Source organism: Pongo abelii, chromosome 10 (assembly GCF_028885655.2).
Source record: "Pongo abelii isolate AG06213 chromosome 10, NHGRI_mPonAbe1-v2.0_pri, whole genome shotgun sequence".
Taxonomy (NCBI): domain Eukaryota; kingdom Metazoa; phylum Chordata; class Mammalia; order Primates; family Hominidae; genus Pongo; species Pongo abelii.
The window spans coordinates 127,868,477-127,890,163 of NC_071995.2; the positions used below are offsets into that span (position 1 = coordinate 127,868,477).

At 44.5% G+C, this 21,687-nt stretch overlaps 1 protein-coding gene across 10 annotated transcripts in view; it reads left to right on the forward strand.

The window, feature by feature from the left end:
* GLT1D1 (glycosyltransferase 1 domain containing 1) overlaps positions 1-21,687 on the forward strand; it is a 140,945-nt gene that overhangs the window by 76,737 nt on the left and 42,521 nt on the right. The window contains exon 9 of one of the 10 annotated variants that reach the window (XM_054526416.2): positions 853-3,651. Coding sequence (XP_054382391.1) covers positions 853-1,092 — 240 coding nt within the window. The 3' untranslated portion in view covers positions 1,093-3,651. 10 annotated transcript variants of the gene reach the window in all.

A 21,687-nucleotide genomic window follows, 5' to 3' on the forward strand; every position in this document is an offset into this window, starting at 1 on the left:
CGATTCTCTTACCTTAGCCTCCCGAGTAGCTGGGACTACAGGTGCCCATCACCACGCCCGGCTAACTTTTTGTATGTTTAGTAGAGACAGGGTTTCACCATGTTAGCCAGGATGGTCTCAATCTCTTGACCTTGTGATCTGCCCGCCTCAGCCTCCCAAAGTGCTGGGATTACAGGCGTGAGCCACCGCGCCCAGCTTACATTGCTCTTCTAACCAAGTGGAGTTTTCCTCTTTTTAAGTAAATGAAGTCAATTTACCTCTTAAAAATGAAAACTAGACCAAGGTTAAAGATCATTACAATGACAATGAATCTTTACGACTAATTTATTGCTACAAAGGATAACTAATAACTTCTATGGAAATACAGAGGAGTCTGGCCAGGCACACTGGCTCACGCCTGTAATCCCAGCAACTTTGGGAGGCTGAGGTGGGCGGATCACCTGAGGGCAGGAGTTCGAGACCAGCCTGGACAACATGGTGAAACCCCCGTCTCTACTAAAAATACAAAATTTAGCCGGGCATGATGATGGGTGCCTGTAATCCCAGCTACTCAGGAAGCTGAGGCAGAAGAATCGCTTGAACCTGAGAGGTGGAAGCTGCAGTGAGCCAAGGTCGCACCGCTGCACTCCAGCCTGGCCAACAGAGCAAGACTCTGTCTCAAAAAAAAAAAAAAAAGAGAAGAAAAAAAGAAAGAAAAGAAATACATAGGAGTCCTATAAAAAGAAAATTAAAGTTATATAAAGTGAAAATTAGTCTAATTTGGTGCATAAGGCAAATATTATGTGTGATCCAAACTGTCTTTGAAATTTCCTTAAATTGCTCAACAAACTTGGCGTGGTTCCTTCCACCCAGCATCAGATGGTAGGTGACACCTTTGGGAGCCTTGTTGTGTGGAAAATGAGTATCTGTAAATCCGAGACACACGCTGGGATGGGAGACGTTCTTACCCGACCGTGGTGGCCGTGGCCGAGGGATGGAGCCCCTGGGAGCCACTTGCAGACGCCGCCTCCCATTCCGTGGGGACTCCGGGATATTGACTCATCCCTCACCGGATCAGGACCCAACACGTGCTGTGTTCCACGCCGGTCCTAATAGAAGTCCCAAGCGCTTAGGATTCATAGAATCTGTGGCTGCACTGCTCATCTCATGAAAATGAACTCATCTTTACTCCAAGTGGTTTGGAAAACAGAATACACCTAATGTTTCCAGCCAGACAGGGTGGACCGCTGCCAGTGACAGCTCCGCGTCTTTGTGGGTTTTTTTTTTTTCTTTTTTTTTTTTGAGACGGAGTTTTGCTCCTGTCACCCAGGCTAGAGTACAATGGTGTGATCTCGGATCACTGCAACCTCTGCCTCCTGGGTTCAAGTGATTCTCCAGCCTCAGTCTTCCTAGCAGCTGGGATTATAGGCGTCTGCCACCACACCTGGCTAATTTTTGTATTTTTAGTAGAGACAGGGTTTTACCATGTTGGCCAGGCTGGTCTCGAACTCCCGACCTCAGGTGATCCACCTGCCTCAACCTCCCAAAGTGCTGGGATTCCAGGCGTGAGCCACCGCACCCGGCCTCTTTGTGGGGTTTTTGTTCCAGGGTTGCTGCTATGGCCTGAGTGTGTGCATCCCTCCAGATTCCTATGTTGAAACCTGTTCCCCAGTGTGAGGGTATTAGGAGGTGGGGCCTTTGGGGGTGATTCAGGCATAAGGGCAGATTCGTGCCTATTAGGGAGGCCCCAGAGAGCTGCCTCGCCCCTTCCACCAAGCGAGGACCCAGCGAGCATCTGGATGGGAAGCAGGCCTCGCAGACACCCATCTTTCCCGCACCTCGATGTTGGCTTCCACCCTCTGGAACCATGAGCAGCACATTTCTGTTGTTTGTCAGCCTCTGCTTTATGGTATTTTGCGATAGCAGCTCTCATGGACTAAGCTGCCTGGTCTGCAGCGTTAAATAAAGTCTGTGTGGCTGCGCTGGTCATCTCAGGAGAAAGAGCTTGCACTGACTCCAAGCAGTTTGGAAAACAAAACACACTTAGCGTTTCCGGCCAGATGGGGTGTACCACTGGCAGTGACAACTCTGTTTCTTCGGGGGTGTTCTGTTTCCGGTCCCTAAAGCAGCAGTGTCCCTGAAAATCCGAGTGAAGGGAACTCTACACAACTGCCGGGAGCCTTGTCTGTTTTGTGGTTCTTCCTTATATAGTTTTTTGTAGTTCCCTAGGGACCCAAAAAAAAAGCATAACATGGGAGTTACAAGCTTTTCTCAGTATTTTCAAAGGCTTTTGGAAATATTTACCTGGAAAGGGCCACATAAGATACTAAAAATGTCAAGGGCTAGGCCAGGTGTGGTGGCTCAGGCCTGTAATCCCAGCATTTTGGAATGCCAAGAGGGGCGGATCACCTGAGGTCAGGAGTTTGACACCAGCCAGGCCAACAAGGTGAAACCCCTTCTCTACTAAAGGTACAAAAATTAAAAATACAAAAATTAGCCAGGCATGGTGGCCTGCACCTGTAATCCCAGCTCCTTGGGAGGCTGAGGCATGAGAATCCCTTGAACCCGGGAAGTGGAGGTTGCAGTGAGCCGAGATTGCATCACTGCACTCCAGCCTGGGTGACAGAGCAAGATTCCGTTTCAAAACAAACAAACAAATAAAAACATCAAGGGCTAGAATCTGTGTGGCCACATTGAATACCATATGGAAGATAAATTACACTTAAATGTGGCAGTTTGTTAACATACACCCACATATATGCATGCACACACACACGTTAAGTGCTAGCATTGTAGTAGTAACAAGATAATTCCCAGTGCGCTAATTCATGTTAAGTCCCATAGAGGTATGGTTATTATTACTTTTTAAAATTATCTTTTCATTTTTCTGTTTGAAGAACATTGAAAGAAAAACTTCTAGTTTGATGCTCAAATTCTGGCTAATCAAGAGAGAAGGCCTCAGACTTGGGGCCATGGGTAGGCAACAACAGTATCTAGAAGGCATTTAATAACGTGGTTTTCTTTTTCATTGTTTTCATTCTGATGATCACATCCCACATATAGTGCTTGATACCGGCTTTCCAATTATGAAAATTGCCTTTCAAAATAAATTGACTTCACAAAAAGTATAAGCAGTGGTGCAGATGGCACGCAGATATGACAAACGGTGCAAGTACATGCGACTAGCCAAAGTTTGGGAAAGAGTTCTGTACAGCATTAGTGTGTGGGGTGGAAGAAATACTTAAAAGGAACCCCTGCTGGAGAAGATCATCCACAAACACTGAACTGACGATCATCTGGTCGCAATGTCTGGCTTTTTCTGGATCAGGAAGCTGGTACAGGGGGCAAACGCAGGGGCACACAGATAGCACTAGGTATGTGACAGAGCCCTCTTCCAGAGAAGTAAAGACTCCGGGTGCATGTGAGCTGATTGCAGAGGCGGGAGAAGAGAGAGCTGCTGGAACAAAGGACGCTGCCTGGATTGATCTGTCCTCTTTAACTCAGCTGCCTGCCGGTGAGGGAGCAGGTGCCATTTGTTTCTTAATGGCTTCTTAAGTAATAGTCTTTTAGGAGAGACACCGTTGTTGCTGCTGTTGTTTTCATATGAAGCAATGAGAAATGTTTTTCACCTCCCAGAGGAAATACATCTCTTCTACCACCTTTTTTTTTTTTTTTTTTTTTTTTTTTTTTTTTTTTTTTTTTTTTTTGTGAGACGGAGTCTTGCTCTGCCGCCCAGGCTGGAGTGCAATATCGTGATCTTGGCTCACAGCAACCTCCGCCTCATGGGTTCAAGCAATTCTCCTGCCTCAGACTCCTTAATAGCTGGGACTACAGACACGTGCTACCACGCCTGGCTAATTTTTTGTATTTTTAGTAGAGACGGGGTTTCGCCATGTTGGCCAGGATGGTCTCAATCTCCTGACCTCGTGATCCGCCTGCCTCGGCCTCCCAAAGTGCTAGGATTACAGGCTTGAGCCACTGCGCGTGGCCACTTTTTAAATTTTTTTTTTTTGAGATGGAGTCTCACTCTGCCACCCAGCCTGGAGTACAGCGGTGTGATCTCGGCTCACTGCAACCTCCGCCTCCTGGGTTCAAGCGATTCTCCCGTCTCAGCCTCCCGAGTAGGTGGGATTACAAGCGCCCACCACTACGCCCGGCAAATTTTGTATTTTTAGTAGAGACGGGGGTTTCACCATGTTGGCCAGGCTGGTCTCGAACTCCTGACCTCCAGTGATCCGCCCACCTCCTCGGCCTCCCAAAGTGCTGGGATTACAGGTGTGAACCACCATGCCCGGCCCTCTTCTACCACTTCTTATGGAACACGGCACCTCCCCTCTTCCGTTTGCCTGCTTCTGAAAGCACAGTCAGTGTAAAAAGTGTTTGTCTTCCCTCCTAAAGTGGCTGTTAGGAATCTTGTCCCTGCAGGGCCAGGAGCTGACTCTGCAGGAGAAGCCACAAGTCCAGAGGCCTCCTCTTTTTATTTGAAAGGGTGAATGTGTGTGGTTTTTTTATTAAAAATAACGTCAGTGAAATGCCTTTATTTTTAAGTGCTGGGAACTAACTAAACACTGTGTTCATGTGAGGATATGTGCACGCATGCGCGCGCACACACACACACACATACACCCGTTGGCCTTGTATGTCCTACAAAATGCATCTCTGTACTTTCTTTCCTTTCCTAATTCTGGAGGGAGGTCATTGCGAAATGGGTTTGAGCAGGGATTGCCATGGCTTTGCCTGTTGAGGGGCTGACTGGGACTTGACATTCCAGGATTAGGGAACAGTCGGGGGCACGGGGCTGCTGGAAGGTGCTGCCGGCTCCTGGCGGCGATGGAAAGCCCCGTCTGGGGAAGCTTTAGCTCCTCCATGATTTCCAGAGATCCCCCCTCTCCATTTCCAAGCTAGTCTAACACATCTGTAACATACCTGATGACAAGATACGTGGTAGGCAAGTACAGGTCCCAGATGAGTCCCCTAGAGCTCACACCCCAACTAGATCGCCGTCCCTGAAACCCCCACATCCCCGTCTGGAGCTGCATGTCCAGCCCAGCACGTTAGCTGGTTTGGGTGGAGCAGAGAACACAAAGTAATGAGAGGAAAGGGTAGCTGGGAGAGGCAGCATTGCAGCAGAGTGTCCCAGACCCTGGTAGGAAGGACTCCAGTGGTCTGAGAGTTTTTTAAATTCATTGCCATAAATTATTAAGAATTCTAAAGCACCTCTTTCACGAGGCACTTTGCTATCTATAATTAAAGCAGTCCTAGGAGACGGAAAAGTGCACCCTTTGGTTATGGATTTGTTGTTTAAGCAAACAGGTCATAAGCACCAGGTTTGTGCCTGTTTACACGTAGCCCCGAGCTGTCCTGGGATTTGCTGAAACCGAGGCTTCCACATCCAGTCGTGGTTTACAGTGAGGCTGCCGGTCTTCAGCCTCAGTGGGCCTTTAGCAGAAACGAAGGCTCTGGGCACGACCCTAGTTTAAGATCCCTGCCTTGTCGAAGGTCTTTCATATCTAAGGGAAAAGCAACAGCCACCGCCATAAAGCCTTGACGTCATCTCAGTGGATGAAATAATTTGAGTTTCTACGTTTCTAAGGCCTCACTGAATCTAACAAATTACAAGCCCCTTCCAACAACTTATTTACTTCTTGATTCCCTCCGTCCCACTGAAGCCTCACAGAATGGGGGCCTCTAGATTTCCCATGTCCCACTGAAGCCTCACAGGATGGGGGCCTCTAGATTTCCCATGTCCCACTGAAGCCTCACAGGATGGGGGCCTCTAGATTTCCCATGTCCCACTGAAGCCTCACAGGATGGGGGCCTCTAGATTTCCCATGTCCCACTGAAACCTCACAGGATGGGGGCCTCTAGATTTCCCATGTCCCACTGAAACCTCACAGGATGGGGGCCTCTAGATTTCCCATGTCCCACTGAAGCCTCACAGGATGGGGGCCTCTAGATTTCCCATGTCCCACTGAAGCCTCACAGGATGGGGGCCTCTAGATTTCCCATGTCCCACTGAAGCCTCACAGGATGGGGGCCTCTAGATTTCCCATGTCCCACTGAAGCCTCACAGGATGGGTTTCTCTAGATTCCCCCCGTCCCACTGAAGCCTCACAGGATGGGGGCCTCTAGATTCCCCCCGTCCCACTGAAGCCTCACAGGATGGGGGCCTCTAGATTCCCCCCGTCCCACTGAAGCCTCACAGGATGGGGGCCTCTAGATTTCCCATGTCCCACTGAAGCCTCACAGGATGGGGGCCTCTAGATTTCCCATGTCCCACTGAAGCCTCACAGGATGGGGGCCTCTAGATTTCCCATGTCCCACTGAAGCCTCACAGGATGGGGGCCTCTAGATTTCCCATGTCCCACTGAAACCTCACAGGATGGGGGCCTCTGGGCACGTGTTTCAGTGCCTCGTGCTGCAGATAGGCTGGTGTCTTCGCGTGTTGTTTGTTTTTTAACTGTAAGCAGGAAAGCGCTCCTGTCTGGGAGAGAGAGCTTTTTAGGAAGTGGGGGAGCCCTGTTTCCTAAAAGCCCTGTGTATCAGTGTCCGTGTGTCAATGCTTTACCAAGGCCAGTTTCCAGTTCCTCAGCCCACGTCACTGAACACAGAGTGGGGAAGCGATGCGGGGAGACACAGGCGGCGCCCGTGCGCAGGCGGAGCCGATTCCTGCGCATTTTACACAGGAACCCGCCACACGCATGCGTACGTCAGAAACACGCTCTGTTAAACAATACACTTTCTTTTACTTCATGCAGTTCATGCATTCTGATTTTTTACATTGTCCCGGGCTGCCCTTTGTGATGATATGCTGTTCTATTCTACGCCATTTTGAGAAATGCTTGTTTTTATTTTACCCCAAAATTGATTTTATAATTTGCTACCTAGGGTGTAGTTTGAAAAGCTGTGACTTGGGCGACCCCCGATGGAGGGTCTGTGTGTGGGTCTGTGGGTGTGTTGGACTCTGGTTAGGGCCAGTGCACTTGCTGCTTCCTTGGGGTGAAATTCTCTCTCTGCAGACCTCAGTCTGGCTCAGATGCCACCCTCTCAGACACCCTTCCCCGACCACTCAGCTGAAACTCCCTCTCTTCCATCATCATTATAACATTTCCAAACATCGATTACTTTTCAGAGTCAAGCATTCAATTTAATTACACTTCTGAATACAGAACTAGGAGGGGACTAAGGCAATTTCATGCTTGAAGTTGACTATTTCCTGCAGTGTGACTAGTGCACGCGCCGAAGATTGGGAGGTGGATCTGAGAAGTGGACGAGAGGTCAAGTCTTGGGTCACATTAAAATTCTTATTGGAAAGAGTATGGCATGCAACAGATTTAACACCCTGAATCTCACCACTATTTGTGACATCCAACGGGAGCACACTCTGCTTCAGCCCATGTCTTTCTCTGTTAACTGCAAAGCTCAATGAATGAACACACCCTTTAGGTATCAGCTAGACACTTTGGAGGGCTGGAGCTTTTCTAGGTCACGTTCAGTGCCTCTTAGTACAAAATCACATTGACTTACTGTGTCTTCAAAGAGACAGTCTTTATTTTTTTTTTTTAGATGGAGTGTTGCTCTGTTGCCCAGGCTGGAATGAAGTGGCACGATCTCGGCTCACTGCAACCTCCACCCCCTGGGTTCAAACGATTCTCCTTCCAAGTAGCTGGGATTATAGGTACGTGCCACCACACCTGGCTAATTTTTGTATTTTTAGTAGAGATGGGGTTTCGCCATGTTGGCCAGGCTGGTCTCGAACTCCTGACTTCAGGTGATCCGCCCGCCTCGGCCTCCCAGAATGTTAGGATTACAGGTGTGAGCCACCACGCCCAGCCAGCTTAGTCTATTTTTAGGAGGCAATGGCAGTGCATCTACAGCAGTGTTTCCCTCTTGTCCATTTCTCTCCATGAAGCCCCAATTCGCAGGAGGTCCCAATGAAGAAACCACACCAGCTCGGTCCCGAGCCTCCACCCCAAGCATCAGAAACCACCTCTGGCCCAACGCCAGCGAAAAGCTATTGATTAGAAGAAGACAAGGTCTCACTAAGAGAATTCCTGGGCAGGCTGGCGAGCCAGCTTGGATTTAGGCAGAACCAAGACATTCCAGAGGCCAGGATGTTGCATCAAGAAGCCCTTCATTCAAGGCTTCACACCTGAGAAAATGAGCCCCACCCATTCCTCAGTCTCTCTCATTCTCTTCAAGGAGATGGGGTCCAGGACAGGGTCCTGGAAGTCTCTGTCATTCTCTTCAAGGACGGGGTACAGGAAGAGGGAACTGAATTGTCCCAGCCAGGGTCACAGCCCACCCTTTTGTGAGCCTGGAACAGGACAGGCTGGAGGTGCTTCAGGAAAGGCAAGTACAGGTGGGGTGCGGGCTGTGTGGACTTCTGCACTGGCCATTTCTGGGCGCAGCCAGGAGGCAGTTGATAGTCAAAGCAGCTTTCTTTGAATATCATCTCTCTGCTTTTTAATTTGCATTTTCTACTCTATCAGCGCTTTATAAAATAGTAGAGTAGCCGGGCATGGTGGCTCACGTCTGTAATCCTTTTGGGAGGCTGAGGCAGGCGGACAGCTTGAGGTCAGGTGTTCGAGACCAGGCTGGCCAACATGGTGAAAACCCATCTCTACTAAAATCACAAAAATCGCTGGGTGTGGTGGCACATGCCTGTAATCCCAGCTGCTCAGGAGGCTGAGGCAAGGAAATTGCTTGAACCCGGGAGGCAGAGTTTGCAGTGAGCCAAGATTGTGCCATTGTACTCCAGCCTGGGTGACAGAGTGACTCTGTCTCAAAAAAAAAAAAAAAACAAAATAGTAGAGATGTTCTTAGATTGCCCAAAATGTCGCTGAGGCTGCATATGTTTTATTTATATTTATTTGTTTATGTATTTATTTGTAGAGATGGGATCTCGCTATGTTTCTCAGGCTGGTCTGGAAGTCCTGGCCTCAAGCAATCCTCGCACCTTAGCCTCCCAAGTCACTGGTACTGCAGGCTCATGCCACCATGCCTAGCACTGTTTTAGTTTTTAGATGCCATACACATGTTCATTTTTGTGGTAATTCTTAGCAAGAACTTTTTAAAAAGATGGGTTGTAGTCCCGTATGAAATCCACGCAATCATTCAATGCTAACCGCTGGCAAGTTAGTTAACACCCCTAGACCACAACCACATGGCTGTGTAGTAGAGTGGTCACATGCATGTCGTGGATTCTGGATCCAGCTACCTGGGTGCCCAGGACTTAACTGCTCTGTCCCTCAGTTTCCCCATCTATAAAATGGGGATGACTGAGCTAATACTATCTGCCTCACAGTTTGCAGCAGGGATTCGATGAGTGAACTCTTGGACGGTGCCTGGAATAGTGCCTGGTTCCTAGGCAGCATCCTGTGACTGTTAAATAAAATATCTTTTTTTTTTTTTTTTTGAGACAGTCTCGCTCTGTCACCCAGGCTGGAGTGCAGTGGCCTGATCTCGGCTCACTGCAAGCTCCGCCTCCCGGGTTCACACCATTCTCCGGCCTCAGCCTCCCCAGTAGCTGGGACTACAGGCGCCCGCCACCACGCCCAGCTAATTTTTTGTATTTTTAGTAGAGTCGGGGTTTCACCGTGTTAGCCAGGATGGTCTCGATCACCTGAACTCGTGATCCGCCTGTCTCGGCCTCCCAAAGTGCTGGGATTGCAGGCGTGAGCCACCGCGCCTGGCCATAAAATATCTTTTCATGCTGATGTTACCTTTCTGCTTTGACATGCTGAGATTCTGTTTTAGCTGCAGGATGGTTTGAGCGTGGCTTTGGTTTTCTATTAAAGTTTCTTTGATCTCTTAGCTCAACCATTTCAACAAAACATATGGTCTCTGCTTGCAGGCGATCATATGTGGGTGCATTTTCTGGTGCTCTTTGATAAGGAGTGGGGTATGCACATTTGGTTTGAGCATGACAGCTTAATGACTTTCCACAATAACTTCTTATATCAAAGATTACTTCCCTTAAGCCTAGGAGTTGTAACAATATATTTTGCTAGAAAATAAATAAGCTTGGAAGGAGGAAATGAGAATTTTCATTGTGGCTTGCGATGCTTTTGCCCTTTAAAATTTCATGACATGTGCTTTCATTAAATAAAAATATCCCCCCTTCTTTTTTTCTTTATCTTGCACTTTGTTCCACGTGGCTTCACTAAGAGATTTGAAAGTGAACTGATGTGGAAGGTAAATCCAGAAAAATTTAATGCAGTTTTTAGTTTCAACTTGAAAGTTGCTGTTATGCCTTAAGTTTTAGATGAAGTGTTTTTGTGGTCTTATAAAATTTGATTTCTTTCCTTGATAAATTATTTTTCCTTAGTTATTCATGAGAGCAGAGGCATGCTAATAAAATTAAAAATAAGAGAAATTCCTAACTAAAAATACTCATAAAATGTGATTTTGAAAATTAATATGTAGAGCCCAAAAAAGGCCTTCATTGGACTGTGTGCTTTTTCATGATAAGATGTTAGGGTTAAAGGATAATTCAGTTGTTTAGGATAATTCGAGCAAAAGGCATCAGAAATGGGAAATGGAAAGGTGGGGTCTGCTGGAAATCATTCTTTTTGCAGATCTTATGAGCATAGAACTGTATGCAGGGCCCTGTGCATGGCCTTGGGAGGAACATGGAGATAGGAGGAGGAGGTGGGCAAGTATCAAAAGAGGTTGGCCCCTGTGGTAGGAGGTGTTACGATAGCATGGGGTGGAGATGTTACTTTTGGACAGGGTGATGGGAAAGTGTATCAGAGGGGGGCATTGCCTGCATCTCAGAGTATGAATAGGTTTTGGGCACAGAGGATGACATTCCTGGTAGAGAGAATACAGGGACACAGACACTGATATGGTTTGGCTGTGTCCCCACCCAAATCTCATCTTCAATTGCAATCCCATAATCTCCACGTGTCATGGGAGGTAGTTTAATCATGGGGGTGGTTACCCTCATGCTGTTCTTGTGATAGTAAGTTCTCGGGATCTGATGGTTTTATAAGGGGCTTTCCCCCTTCACTCTGCACTTCTCCTTGCTGCTGCCATGTGAAGAAAGACGTGTTTGCTTCCCTTCCACCATAACTGTAAGCTTCCAGAGGCCTCCCCAGCCCATTGGAGCTGTGAGTCAATTAAACCTCTTTCCTTTGTAAATTATGCAGTCTTGAATATGTCTTTATTAACAGTGTGAGAACAGACTAATACGGACACGGATGGGGTGTAGTGGGTAAATTAATAAGTAGGTAGGCTTTCCAGAATCAACATGAGCTTATGAACTATATCTGAGGAAATACTTTGAACAGAAACTAGAGAGGCAGCAGAGCATAGTTTTACAAATTCAGCCCCAGGAGTCAGCCTGAATGTGAATACTGGCTCAGCAACTTTCTAACTGTGTGATCCTGGTTAAGTTATAGAACTCTCTGAGCTTCAGTGTCTTCATGTGTAAAAGGCGGGTAATGATAACCAGGTTGTTGGAAGAAATAAGCTAATGCGTGTAAAGGACTTAGCATATGTTCTGCACAGAGTAGGTGGCCGAGAAGTATTAACTATTAATAGCAACAACAGCAATAAACAAAAAAATTGTGTATGGCTATGAATTTTTCTCTTGAAATAGATTTCTAGGAATTCTTTTAAATTTTCTTATGCATCCAAATTGGCTGAAGGCTAACAGCAAATTTTCAGTGACTTAGTGACCTCAGGGATGTCAACGAGCTTAACATTACCAATCCTTTGGGTTAAGTCTCGGGCTTTCTGGTCATCTGAAGGAATTGGGGTTTAATATACACATGAAACATCTCCTTGCCAGAAGAAACAGAAATAAAGTTTCTAGAAAGCAGCATTATTTCAGCTAGTGTTATAAACTGTTGGGATATCATCATATTCTTCAAACCAACTTGGTTTGTAACTCATGATGCCTACTGGTAAAGTGTAAATGAGAATAGAAGTTGAATATACCTTCATTCCCGACTCATCAGGAGTAGCAGCTGGGAAGAAACTGCAGGCATAGCATTAGCAAAATGTGTTTAGACCCTCTGCCTGTATCTTTGAATAAATGCTTAGAATTTTGTGTTACACTTGCATACATTTAGGAATTTTTTTTCAGTATTTTAAAATTCTATTCATTGTCGATAAGACCAGGAGAGGCATGGGTGTTGGTTGTTTTGTTGAAGACTTTGCTGTTGGATGAGCCAGATATGATAACTGTATTCTGCAGCTTTGTCCTGAGTGGGCTGGAAAAGGTCAAACAGCACCCTAGGAAGGTCCTCTCATCACCTCAGTAAGCAAACTTACCTGAGGCCAGATCGTTGCACAAGATGAGATCATTGCACAAGACGAGGTTGCATAAGATGATGTCGTGTCACGGCGAGGTTTCTGGTGGTGAGGAGTGTGGCTGCTGCCCCTGGGAATCCAGGGGTTCCTTTCAGGCAATCAGGGAGCTTCTCTCTACCTCCCAGTTCTGGAGTTTTCAGAAATGTGGCGGTGTCACTTAATCTCAGATGTGTACTTAATCTCAAAAGTACACATTTGAGGCCGGGTGCAGCAGCTCACACCTGTAATCCTAGCACTTTGGGAGACCAGGGTGGGTGGATCACTTAAGGTCAGGAGTTCGAGACCAGCCTGGCCAATATGGCAAAACTCTGTCACTACTAAAAAAAAAAAAAAAAAAAAAAATACATATTTGAGATTAAGCTCAGCCGGGCACAGTGGCTCATGCTTGTAATCCCAGCACTTTGGGAGGCCGAGGCAGGAGGATCACTTGAGCCCAGGAGTTCGAGACCAGCCTGGGCCACATAGTGAGACCCTGTGTTAGTTCTCCCACTGCTATAAAGAACTACCTGAGACTGGATAATTTATAAAGAAAACAGGTTTAATTGGCTCAAGTTCCTCAGGCTGTATAAGAAGCACAGCCAGCAAATGCCTCAGGAAACTTGCAATCACAGTGGAAGGCGAAGGGGAAGTAGGCGCATCTCACACGTCTGGGTCAGGAGGAAAAGCGCGAGGCTGGAGGTGCCACACACATTTAAACAGCCAAATCTCCTGAGAACTCCATCATGAGACAACACTGGGGGATGGTGCTAAATTGTTAGAAACCACCCCCATGATCCAATCACCTCCTACCAGGCCCCACCTCCAACACTGGGGATTACAATTTAACAGGAGATTTGGGTGGGGACACAGATTCAAACCATATCAGACCCTGTTTTTAATATATGTATATATAATATATGTACACATATATGTGTACATTTATAAGATTAAGCTTATGGATTATTTTGTATTGGTGTTGCCGTCTGTAGCTCTCAATAGATGTATTTTGTATTGTATTGTAGCTCTCAATAGATGTATTTTGTATTGGTGGTGCCATCCGTATTGGTATTGTATTGGTATTTTGTATTGGTGGTGCCGTCTGTAGCTCTCATTGTTATTTTCTTCTAGTATTTTTCTAAGACTTTGACATTTGACTTTTTTCTTCTGCAACACGTATAGCAGTTACTGTGTCCCAGGCACAGTTCTAACAGCAACCAGAGAGGCGGCAGAGCATAGTTTTACAAATTCAGCCCCTGGGGTCAGCCTGAATGTGAATACAGGCTCAGCTCAGCGCTTCATGTCTTCTAAGTCATTTACTCCTCTGAGCAATCTCAAGGTGCTAGAGTTCTCACTGTACAAATGAGCAAACTGACACGCAGGGAGGTCCGTTAATGTGCATGAGGCTAGTTTGGTGCCTGGGTGGCCTTGACCCTGGCCCTCTGTATCCGGAGTCCCCTCAGTCTGCTGCTGCCTCTTTCTGGCTTCCACACATCCACTACGAGTTTGCTTAAAAACTTCTGGCCTGTCTTCGAGGAGCGATAAGTTTGAACACATTGTTATTAATTTTTGCATGAATTCAACAAGTGTGTTATTAGCCTTCAGGAATGCAACAGGACGGAAATAGTCCCTGCCCCAAAGCACCTGTTCCTTCCAGATGCAAAGTAGGAGTCAAGTTGGGACTGGAGGATGTTAGGTTGTGACTAATGAAAAGGCTGCCCCTAGGCTTTAAAAAGTTGAGGTGGAATTCACATGCCACGAAATTCACCATTTTAGAGTGTACAAGCCAGTGGGTTTTAGTCTATTCACAAAGTTGTGCAACCATCACACCTATCTCATTCCTGAATATTTTTTCTCACCCCAAGAGGATACCCTCTATCCACTGAGCAGTCGCTTCCCATTTCCCCCTCACCCCAATAACTCCTAATTAGATCCTAAGCAACCCCTGGGTAACCGCTAATCTACTTTCCGTCTCTGTGATTTGCCTGCTCTGACCATTTCATAGACGTGGAATCATACACTCTGTGGTCTTTTCTGTCTGGTGTAACTCACGTGGCATCGTGTTTTCCAAGCTCACCCTTGTTGCGGCCTAAGTCGGCACTTCCTTGTCACGGCTGAGTGGCACTCCTTTGTATGGATGGGCATGTCATGCTTACTCATTCATCAGCTGATGATCAGATCCTGGCCTTTCAAACTGTTTCTGAGAAGTCATCCTGTTAAAAAATATTTTGATATGGTCAGACCTTTGGTCATAGACTTACTAAGGATTCCAACCTATTCGGCCTGAATGATTTTATGACAAAATCCTTCTGCACCATTTAAGCAACACTTCCACTGCAATATTGGGTGGTTGTCAAATTGTCCCATTTCTGGAAACAACTCTGTCTCAAGACCTTAAGTTGGCTGAAGGGTTCTCACTCACCACACTCAGGTGTAACCATACAGGCTCCTAACCAGAGCCTATATGTATTCTTTGGAACATTCTCTCTCTTCCTTCTCTCTATTTTTTTTTTTTTTTTTTTTTTTTTGAGACAGAGTCTCGCTCTGTTACCCAGGCTGGAGTGCAATGCAGTTGTCTCGACTCACTGCAACCTCCGCCCCCCAGGTTCAAGCGATTCTTCCGCTTCAGTTTCCCAAGTAGCTGGGATTACAGGTGCTCACTCTACCCCCACGCCTGGTCAATTTTTGTGTTTTTAGTAGAGACAGGCTTTCACCATGTTGGCCAGCAGGCGGGTCTCGAACTCCTGATCACATGATCCCCCCTCCTCGGCCTCCCAAAATGCTGGGATTACAGGCATGAGCCACCAGCGTGAGCCACCGTGCCCGGTCTCTCTCTCTCTCTCTCTCTTTTTTTTTTTTTTTTTTTTACTATTATTGTTTTTATTATTTAATAGCTGGGCTCATAGTACCATTTCCTATTTATTTTTTTCCCTCTCTGAATTGTTGAGTCTGGCTCTGCTGCCATTCGATGTAATTCCTGGAGACTTAACCTCATTTCAGGCTTTTGCTAACATGTGTCTTTCCCCCCCACCCCCCAACTGTTTTAAGGTTATTTATTAGAACACAGTCATTCAGAAGCCATGGGGACATCAGGCAGCAGGAAGGAAGGTGGGGGAGCAGGCCCTGGGAAGGACCAAGGACAAAGTTATAGCCACAGTTAGGAAATTTCATTTTATTCTGATAAAGACTAATGTATGCCTGATAACCTAGTGATAATCCACAAGTTTGGTAGTTCACAACGTTTTTAGAAAGCACATACGATTAACATTTAAATAAGGCATTATAGAAAGTTGTATAAAGAATGAAGTGTTTACTATAGTTCTTTTAAGAAACTTTGGTTCTTCTTGAAAGATCGATGCATTTTTAAAATATCAGAAGAAAAGGAAAATAAAATTTTTTCCCCAAAAATACATAAGAACTGCTTACTGGCACTTGTATTTTAAGTACCTGGGAAAAAAAATGGAACAGATTTTTAAAGGCAATTAATAACAGCTTGTACGAGGGCTTGTTTCATTTGATTTGGGACCAAGTGAAGTTAAGAGTAAATACGCCATGGAAGACACCATCGGATTTTTCGTCCACCTCTCATACTGCCCCACTTCTCCCAGACCACACAGCCCATCAGCAGCCATCCTTGCTGTCCACTCAGGAATCACTTTAGATTCCAATTTTGTTTGTTTGTTTGTTTGTTTGTTTGTTTGTTTGTTTTGAGACAGAGTCTCGCTCGGCCCCCAGGCTGGAGTGCAGTGGCGCGATCTCGGCTCACTGCAACCTCCGCCTCCTGGGTTCAAGTGATTCCCCTGCCTCAGCCTCCTGAGTAGCTGGGGCTACAGGCGTCTGCTACCACGCCCGAGTAATTTTTTGTATTTTAGTAGAGATGGGGTTTCACCATGTTGGCCAGGATAGTCTCGATCTCCTGACCTCATGATCCACCCGCCTCAGCCTCCCAAAGTGCTGGGATTATAGGCGTTAGTCACCACGCCCGGCCTAGATTCCAATTTTTAAATGGTTTCTCAGATGACACCAACAGAGTTCTTTCCCTTTAAGGTGGCAGTGAATGCTAACAGGTATCGATTTCTTTGATCAGGAACAAAGAACTCCTTCAGGAAACTCACTTACTGGTCCTTGTTAACCTATTGTGTAAATTCTTTTTATTGGCACACCTGTTTACTAATTATGATTGATTGCTATTTATGCCAAGGGAGCATTTCCCAGGCATGTCTCATCTATTTACTAATGACAAAGTGTGTTTACTTTATTTACATAGTGCCACAGGTTTTCTCTTTTCTCTCTCTTTTTTTTTGGCAGGCAGTGGCACTATAACTTGTTATTTATCAGGGCAGATCATACATTTGGATCAAAAAGAGAAACCGGCAAGTAGATCCTAAAACACATTTCTTAACCTGAGTCACATCTGAAAACATATAGATTTTAATTACATTTTGTTGAAAATTCCTTCAACTTTGGTGCTTGTCCAAGGACTTATAATGTCAATTTCTGACATAAATCATAACCCTCAGTACATATGTATTTTCAAAGGAAATAAGTCATCTTAAAGTAATATTCTTCTATATGCTAATGGATACATTTTTGTAGCAAATTGAAAATTCTGAGTAAACTGAAGGTATGCTTAACAACAAAATAAACACAGCACATATGGTTAGCATATACATTTCTTAGTAGCAGAGGATTTGTGTCTTACAACAAATCTGTAAACCCAGTTGCTTTCTTTCTGGCATTTTATATTGTGTCTCACCATATTCCACAACGCTGGAGATGTCTTTTGTGGCATCGATCTGTGCAAACATTTCTGATCACATATTTTCCCCCAATGACATGTAACTTTTTTTTCTTTCTTTCTTTCTTTTATTATTATTATACTTTAAGTTTTAGGGTACATGTGCACAATGCGCAGGTTAGTTACATATGTAAACATGTGCCATGCTGGTGTGCTGCACCCATTAACTCATCATTTAGCATTAGGTATATCTCCTAATGCTATCCCTCCCCGCTCCGCCCGCCCCACAACAGTCCCCAGAGTGTGGTGTTCTCCTTCCTGTGTCCATGTGTTCTCATTGTTCAATTCCCATCTATGAGTGAGAACATGCAGTGTTTGGTTTTTTGTCCTTGCAATAGTTTACTGAGAATGATGATTTCCAATTTCATCCATGTCCCTACAAAGGACATGAACTCATCATTTTTTATGGCTGCATAGTATTCCATGGTGTATATATGCCACATTTTCTTAATCCAGTCTATCATTGTTGGACATTTGGGTTGGCTCCAAGTCTCTGCTGTTGTGAATAGTGCCACAATAAACATACGTGTGCATGTGTCTTTATAGCAGCATGATTTATAGTCCTTTGGGTATATACCCAGTAATGGGATGGCTGGGTCAAATGGTATTTCTAGTTCTAGATCCCTGAGGAATCGCCACACTGACTTCCACAATGGTTGAACTAGTTTACAGTCCCACCAACAGTGTAACAGTGTTCCTATTTCTCCACCTCCTCTCCAGCACCTGTTGTTTCCTGACTTTTTAATGATGGCCATTCTAACTGGTGTGAGATGGTATCTCATTGTGGTTTTGATTTGCATTTCTCTGATGGCCAGTGATGATGAGCACTTTTTCATGTGTCTTTTGGCTGCATAAATGTCTTCTTTTGAGAAGTGTCTGTTCATATCCTTTGCCTACTTTTTGATGGTGTTGTTTGTTTTTTTCTTGTAAATTTGTTGGAGTTCATTGTAGATTCTGGATAATAGCCCTTTGTCAGATGAGTAGGTTGCGAAAATTTTCTCCCATCCTGTAGGTTGCCTGTTCACTCTGATGGTAGTTTCTTTTGCTGTGCAGAAGCTCTTGAGTTTAATTAGATCCCATTTGTCAATTTTGGCTTTTGTTGCCATTGCTTTTGGTGTTTTAGACATGAAGTCCTTGCCCATGCCTATGTCCTGAATGGTAATGCCTAGGTTTTCTTCTAGGGTTTTTATGGTTTTAGGTCTAACATGTAAGTCTTTAATCCGTCTTGAATTAATTTTTGTATAAGGTGTAAGGAAGGGATCCAGTTTCAGCTTTCTACATATGGCTAGCCAGTTTTCCCAGCACCATTTATTAAATAGGGAATCCTTTCCCCATTGCTTGTTTTTCTCAGGTTTGTCAAAGATCAGATAGTTGTAGATATGAGGCGTTATTTCTGATGGCTCTGTTCTGTTCCATTGATCTATATCTCTGTTTTGGTACCAGTACCATGCTGTTTTGGTTACTGTAGCCTTGTAGTATAGTTTGAAGTCAGATAGTGTGATGCCTCCAGCTTCGTTCTTTTGGCTTAGGATTGACCTGGCGATGCGGGCTCTTTTTTGGTTCCATATGAACTTTAAAGTAGTTTTTTCCAATTCTGTGAAGAAAGTCATTGGTAGCTTGATGGGGATGGCATTGAATCTATAAATGACCTTGGGCAGTATGGCCATTTTCAGGATATTGATTCTTCCTACCCATGAGCATGGAATGTTCTTCCATTTGTTTGTATCCTCTTTTATTTCATTGAGCAGTGGTTTGTAGTTCTCCTTGAAGAGGTCCTTCCCGTCCCTTGTAAGTTGGATTCCTAAGTATTTTATTCTCTTTGAAGCAATTGTGAATGGGAGTTCACTCATGATTTAGCTCTCTGTTTGTCTGTTATTGGTGTATAAGAATGCTTGTGATTTTTGCACATTGATTTTGTATCCTGAGACTTTGCTGAAGTTGCTTATCAGCTTAAGGAGATTTTGGGCTGAGACGATGGGGTTTTCTACATATACAATCATGTCATCTGCAAACAGGGACAATTGACTCCCTCTTTTCCTAATTGAATACCCTTTATTTCCTTCTCCTGCCTAATTGCCCTGGCCAGAACTTCCAACACTATGTTGAGTAGGAGTGGTGAGAGAGGGCATCCCTGTCTTGTGCCAGTTTTCAAAGGGAATGCTTCCAGTTTTTGCCCATTCAGTATGATATTGGCTGTGGGTTTGTCATAGATAGCTCTTATTATTTTGAGATACGTCCCATCAATACCTAATTTATTGAGAGTTTTTAGCATGAAAGGTTGTTGAATTTTGTCAAAGGCCTTTTCTGCATCTATTGAGATAATCATGTGGTTTTTGTCTTTGATTCTGTTTATATGCTGGATTACATTTATTGATTTGCGTATATTGAACCAGCCTTGCAACCCAGGGACTTGATCATGGTGGATAAGCTTTTTGATGTGCTGCTGGATTTGGTTTGCCAGTATTTTATTGAGGATTTTTGCATCAATGTTCATCAAGGATATGGGTCTAAAATTCTCTTTTTTGGTTGTGTCTCTGCCCGGCTTTGGTATCAGGATGATGCTGGCCTCATAAAATGAGTTAGGGAGGATTCCCTCTTTTTCTATTGATTGGAATAGTTTCAGAAGGAATGGTACCAGTTCCTCCTTGTACCTCTGGTAGAATTCGGCTGTGAATCCATCTGGTCCTGGACTCTTTTTCTTTGGTAAGCTATTGATTATTGCCACAATTTCAGATCCTGTTATTGGTCTATTCAGAGATTCAACTTCTTCCTGGTTTAGTCTTGGGAGGGTGTATGTGTCAAGGAATTTATCCATTTCTTCTAGACTTTCTAGTTTATTTGCATAGAGGTGTTTGTAGTATTCTCTGATGGTAGTTTGTATTTCTGTGGGATCGGTGGTGATATCCCCTTTATCATTTTTTATTGCGTCTATTTGATTCTTCTATCTTTTTTCTTTATTAGTCTTGCTAGTGGTCTATCAATTTTGTTGATCCTTTCAAAAAACCAGCTCCTGGATTCATTAATTTTTTGAACGGTTTTTTTTTGTCTCTATTTCCTTCAGTTCTGCTCTGATTTTAGTTATTTCTTGCCTTCTGCTAGCTTTTGAATGTGTTTGCTCTCGCTTTTCTAGTTCTTTTAATTGTGATGTTAGGGTGTCAATTTTAGATCTTTCCTGCTTTCTCTTGTGGGCATTTAGTGCTATAAATTTCCCTCTACACACTGCTTTGAATGCATCCCAGAGATTCTGGTATGTTGTGTGTTGGTTCTTGTTGGTTTCAAAGAACATCTTTATTTCTGCCTTCATTTCGTTACGTACCCAGTAGTCCTTCCGGAGCAGGTTGTTCAGTTTCCATGTAGTTGAGTGATTTTGAGTGAGTTTCTTAATCCTGAGTTCTAGTTTGATTGCACTGTGGCCTGAGAGACAGTTTCTTATAATTTCTGTTCCTTTACATTTGCTGAGGAGAGCTTTACTTCCAAGTATGTGGTCAATTTTGGAATAGGTGTGGTGTGGTGCTGAAAAAAATGTATATTCTGTTGATTTGGGGTGGGGAGTTCTGTAGAGGTCTATTAGTTCTGCTTGGTGCAGAGCTGAGTTCAATTCCTGGGTATCCTTGTTAACTTTCTGTCCCGTTGATCTGTCTAATGTTGACAGTGGGGTGTTAAAGTCTCCCATTATTATTGTGTGGGAGTCTAAGTCTCTTTGTAGGTCACTCAGGACTTGCTTTATGAATCTGGGTGCTCCTGTATTGGGTGCATATATATTTAGGATAGTTAGCTCTTCTTGTTGAATTGATCCCTTTACCATTATGTAATGGCCTTCTTTGTCTCTTTTGATCTTTGTTGGTTTAAAGTCTGTTTTATCAGAGACTAAGATTGCAACCCCTGCCTTTTTTTGTTTTCCATTTGCTTGGTAGATCTTCCTCCATCCTTTTATTTTGAGCCTATGTGTGTCTCTGCACATGAGATGGGTTTCCTGAATACAGCACACTGATGGATCTTGACTCTTTATCCAATTTGCCAGTCTGTGTCTTTTAATTGGAGCATTTAGTCCATTTACATTTAAAGTTAATATTGTTATGTGTGAATTTGATCCTGTCATTATGATGTTAGCTTGTTATTTTGCTCGTTAGTTGATGCAGTTTCTTCCTAGTCTCGATGGTCTTTACATTTTGGCATGATTTTGCAGCGGCTGGTACCGTTTGTGCCTTTCCATGTTCAGTGCTTCCTTCAGGAGCTCTTTTAGGGCAGGCCTGGTGGTGACAAAGTCTCTCAGCATTTGCTTTTCTGTAAAATATTTTATTTCTCCTTCGCTTATGAAGCTTAGTTTGGCTGGATATGAAATTCTGGGTTGAAATTCTTTTCTTGAAGAATGTTGAATATTGGCCCCCACTCTCTTCTGGCTTGTAGAGTTTCTGCTGAGGGATCCACTGTTAGTCTGATGGGCTTCCCTTTGTGGGTAACCCGACCTTTCTCTCTGGCTGCCCTTAACATTTTTTCCTTCATTTCAGCTTTGGTGAATCTGACAATTATGTGTCTTGGAGTTGCTCTTCTCGAGGAGTATCTTTGTGGCGTTCTCTGTATTTCCTGAATCAGAATGTTGGCCTGCCTTGCTA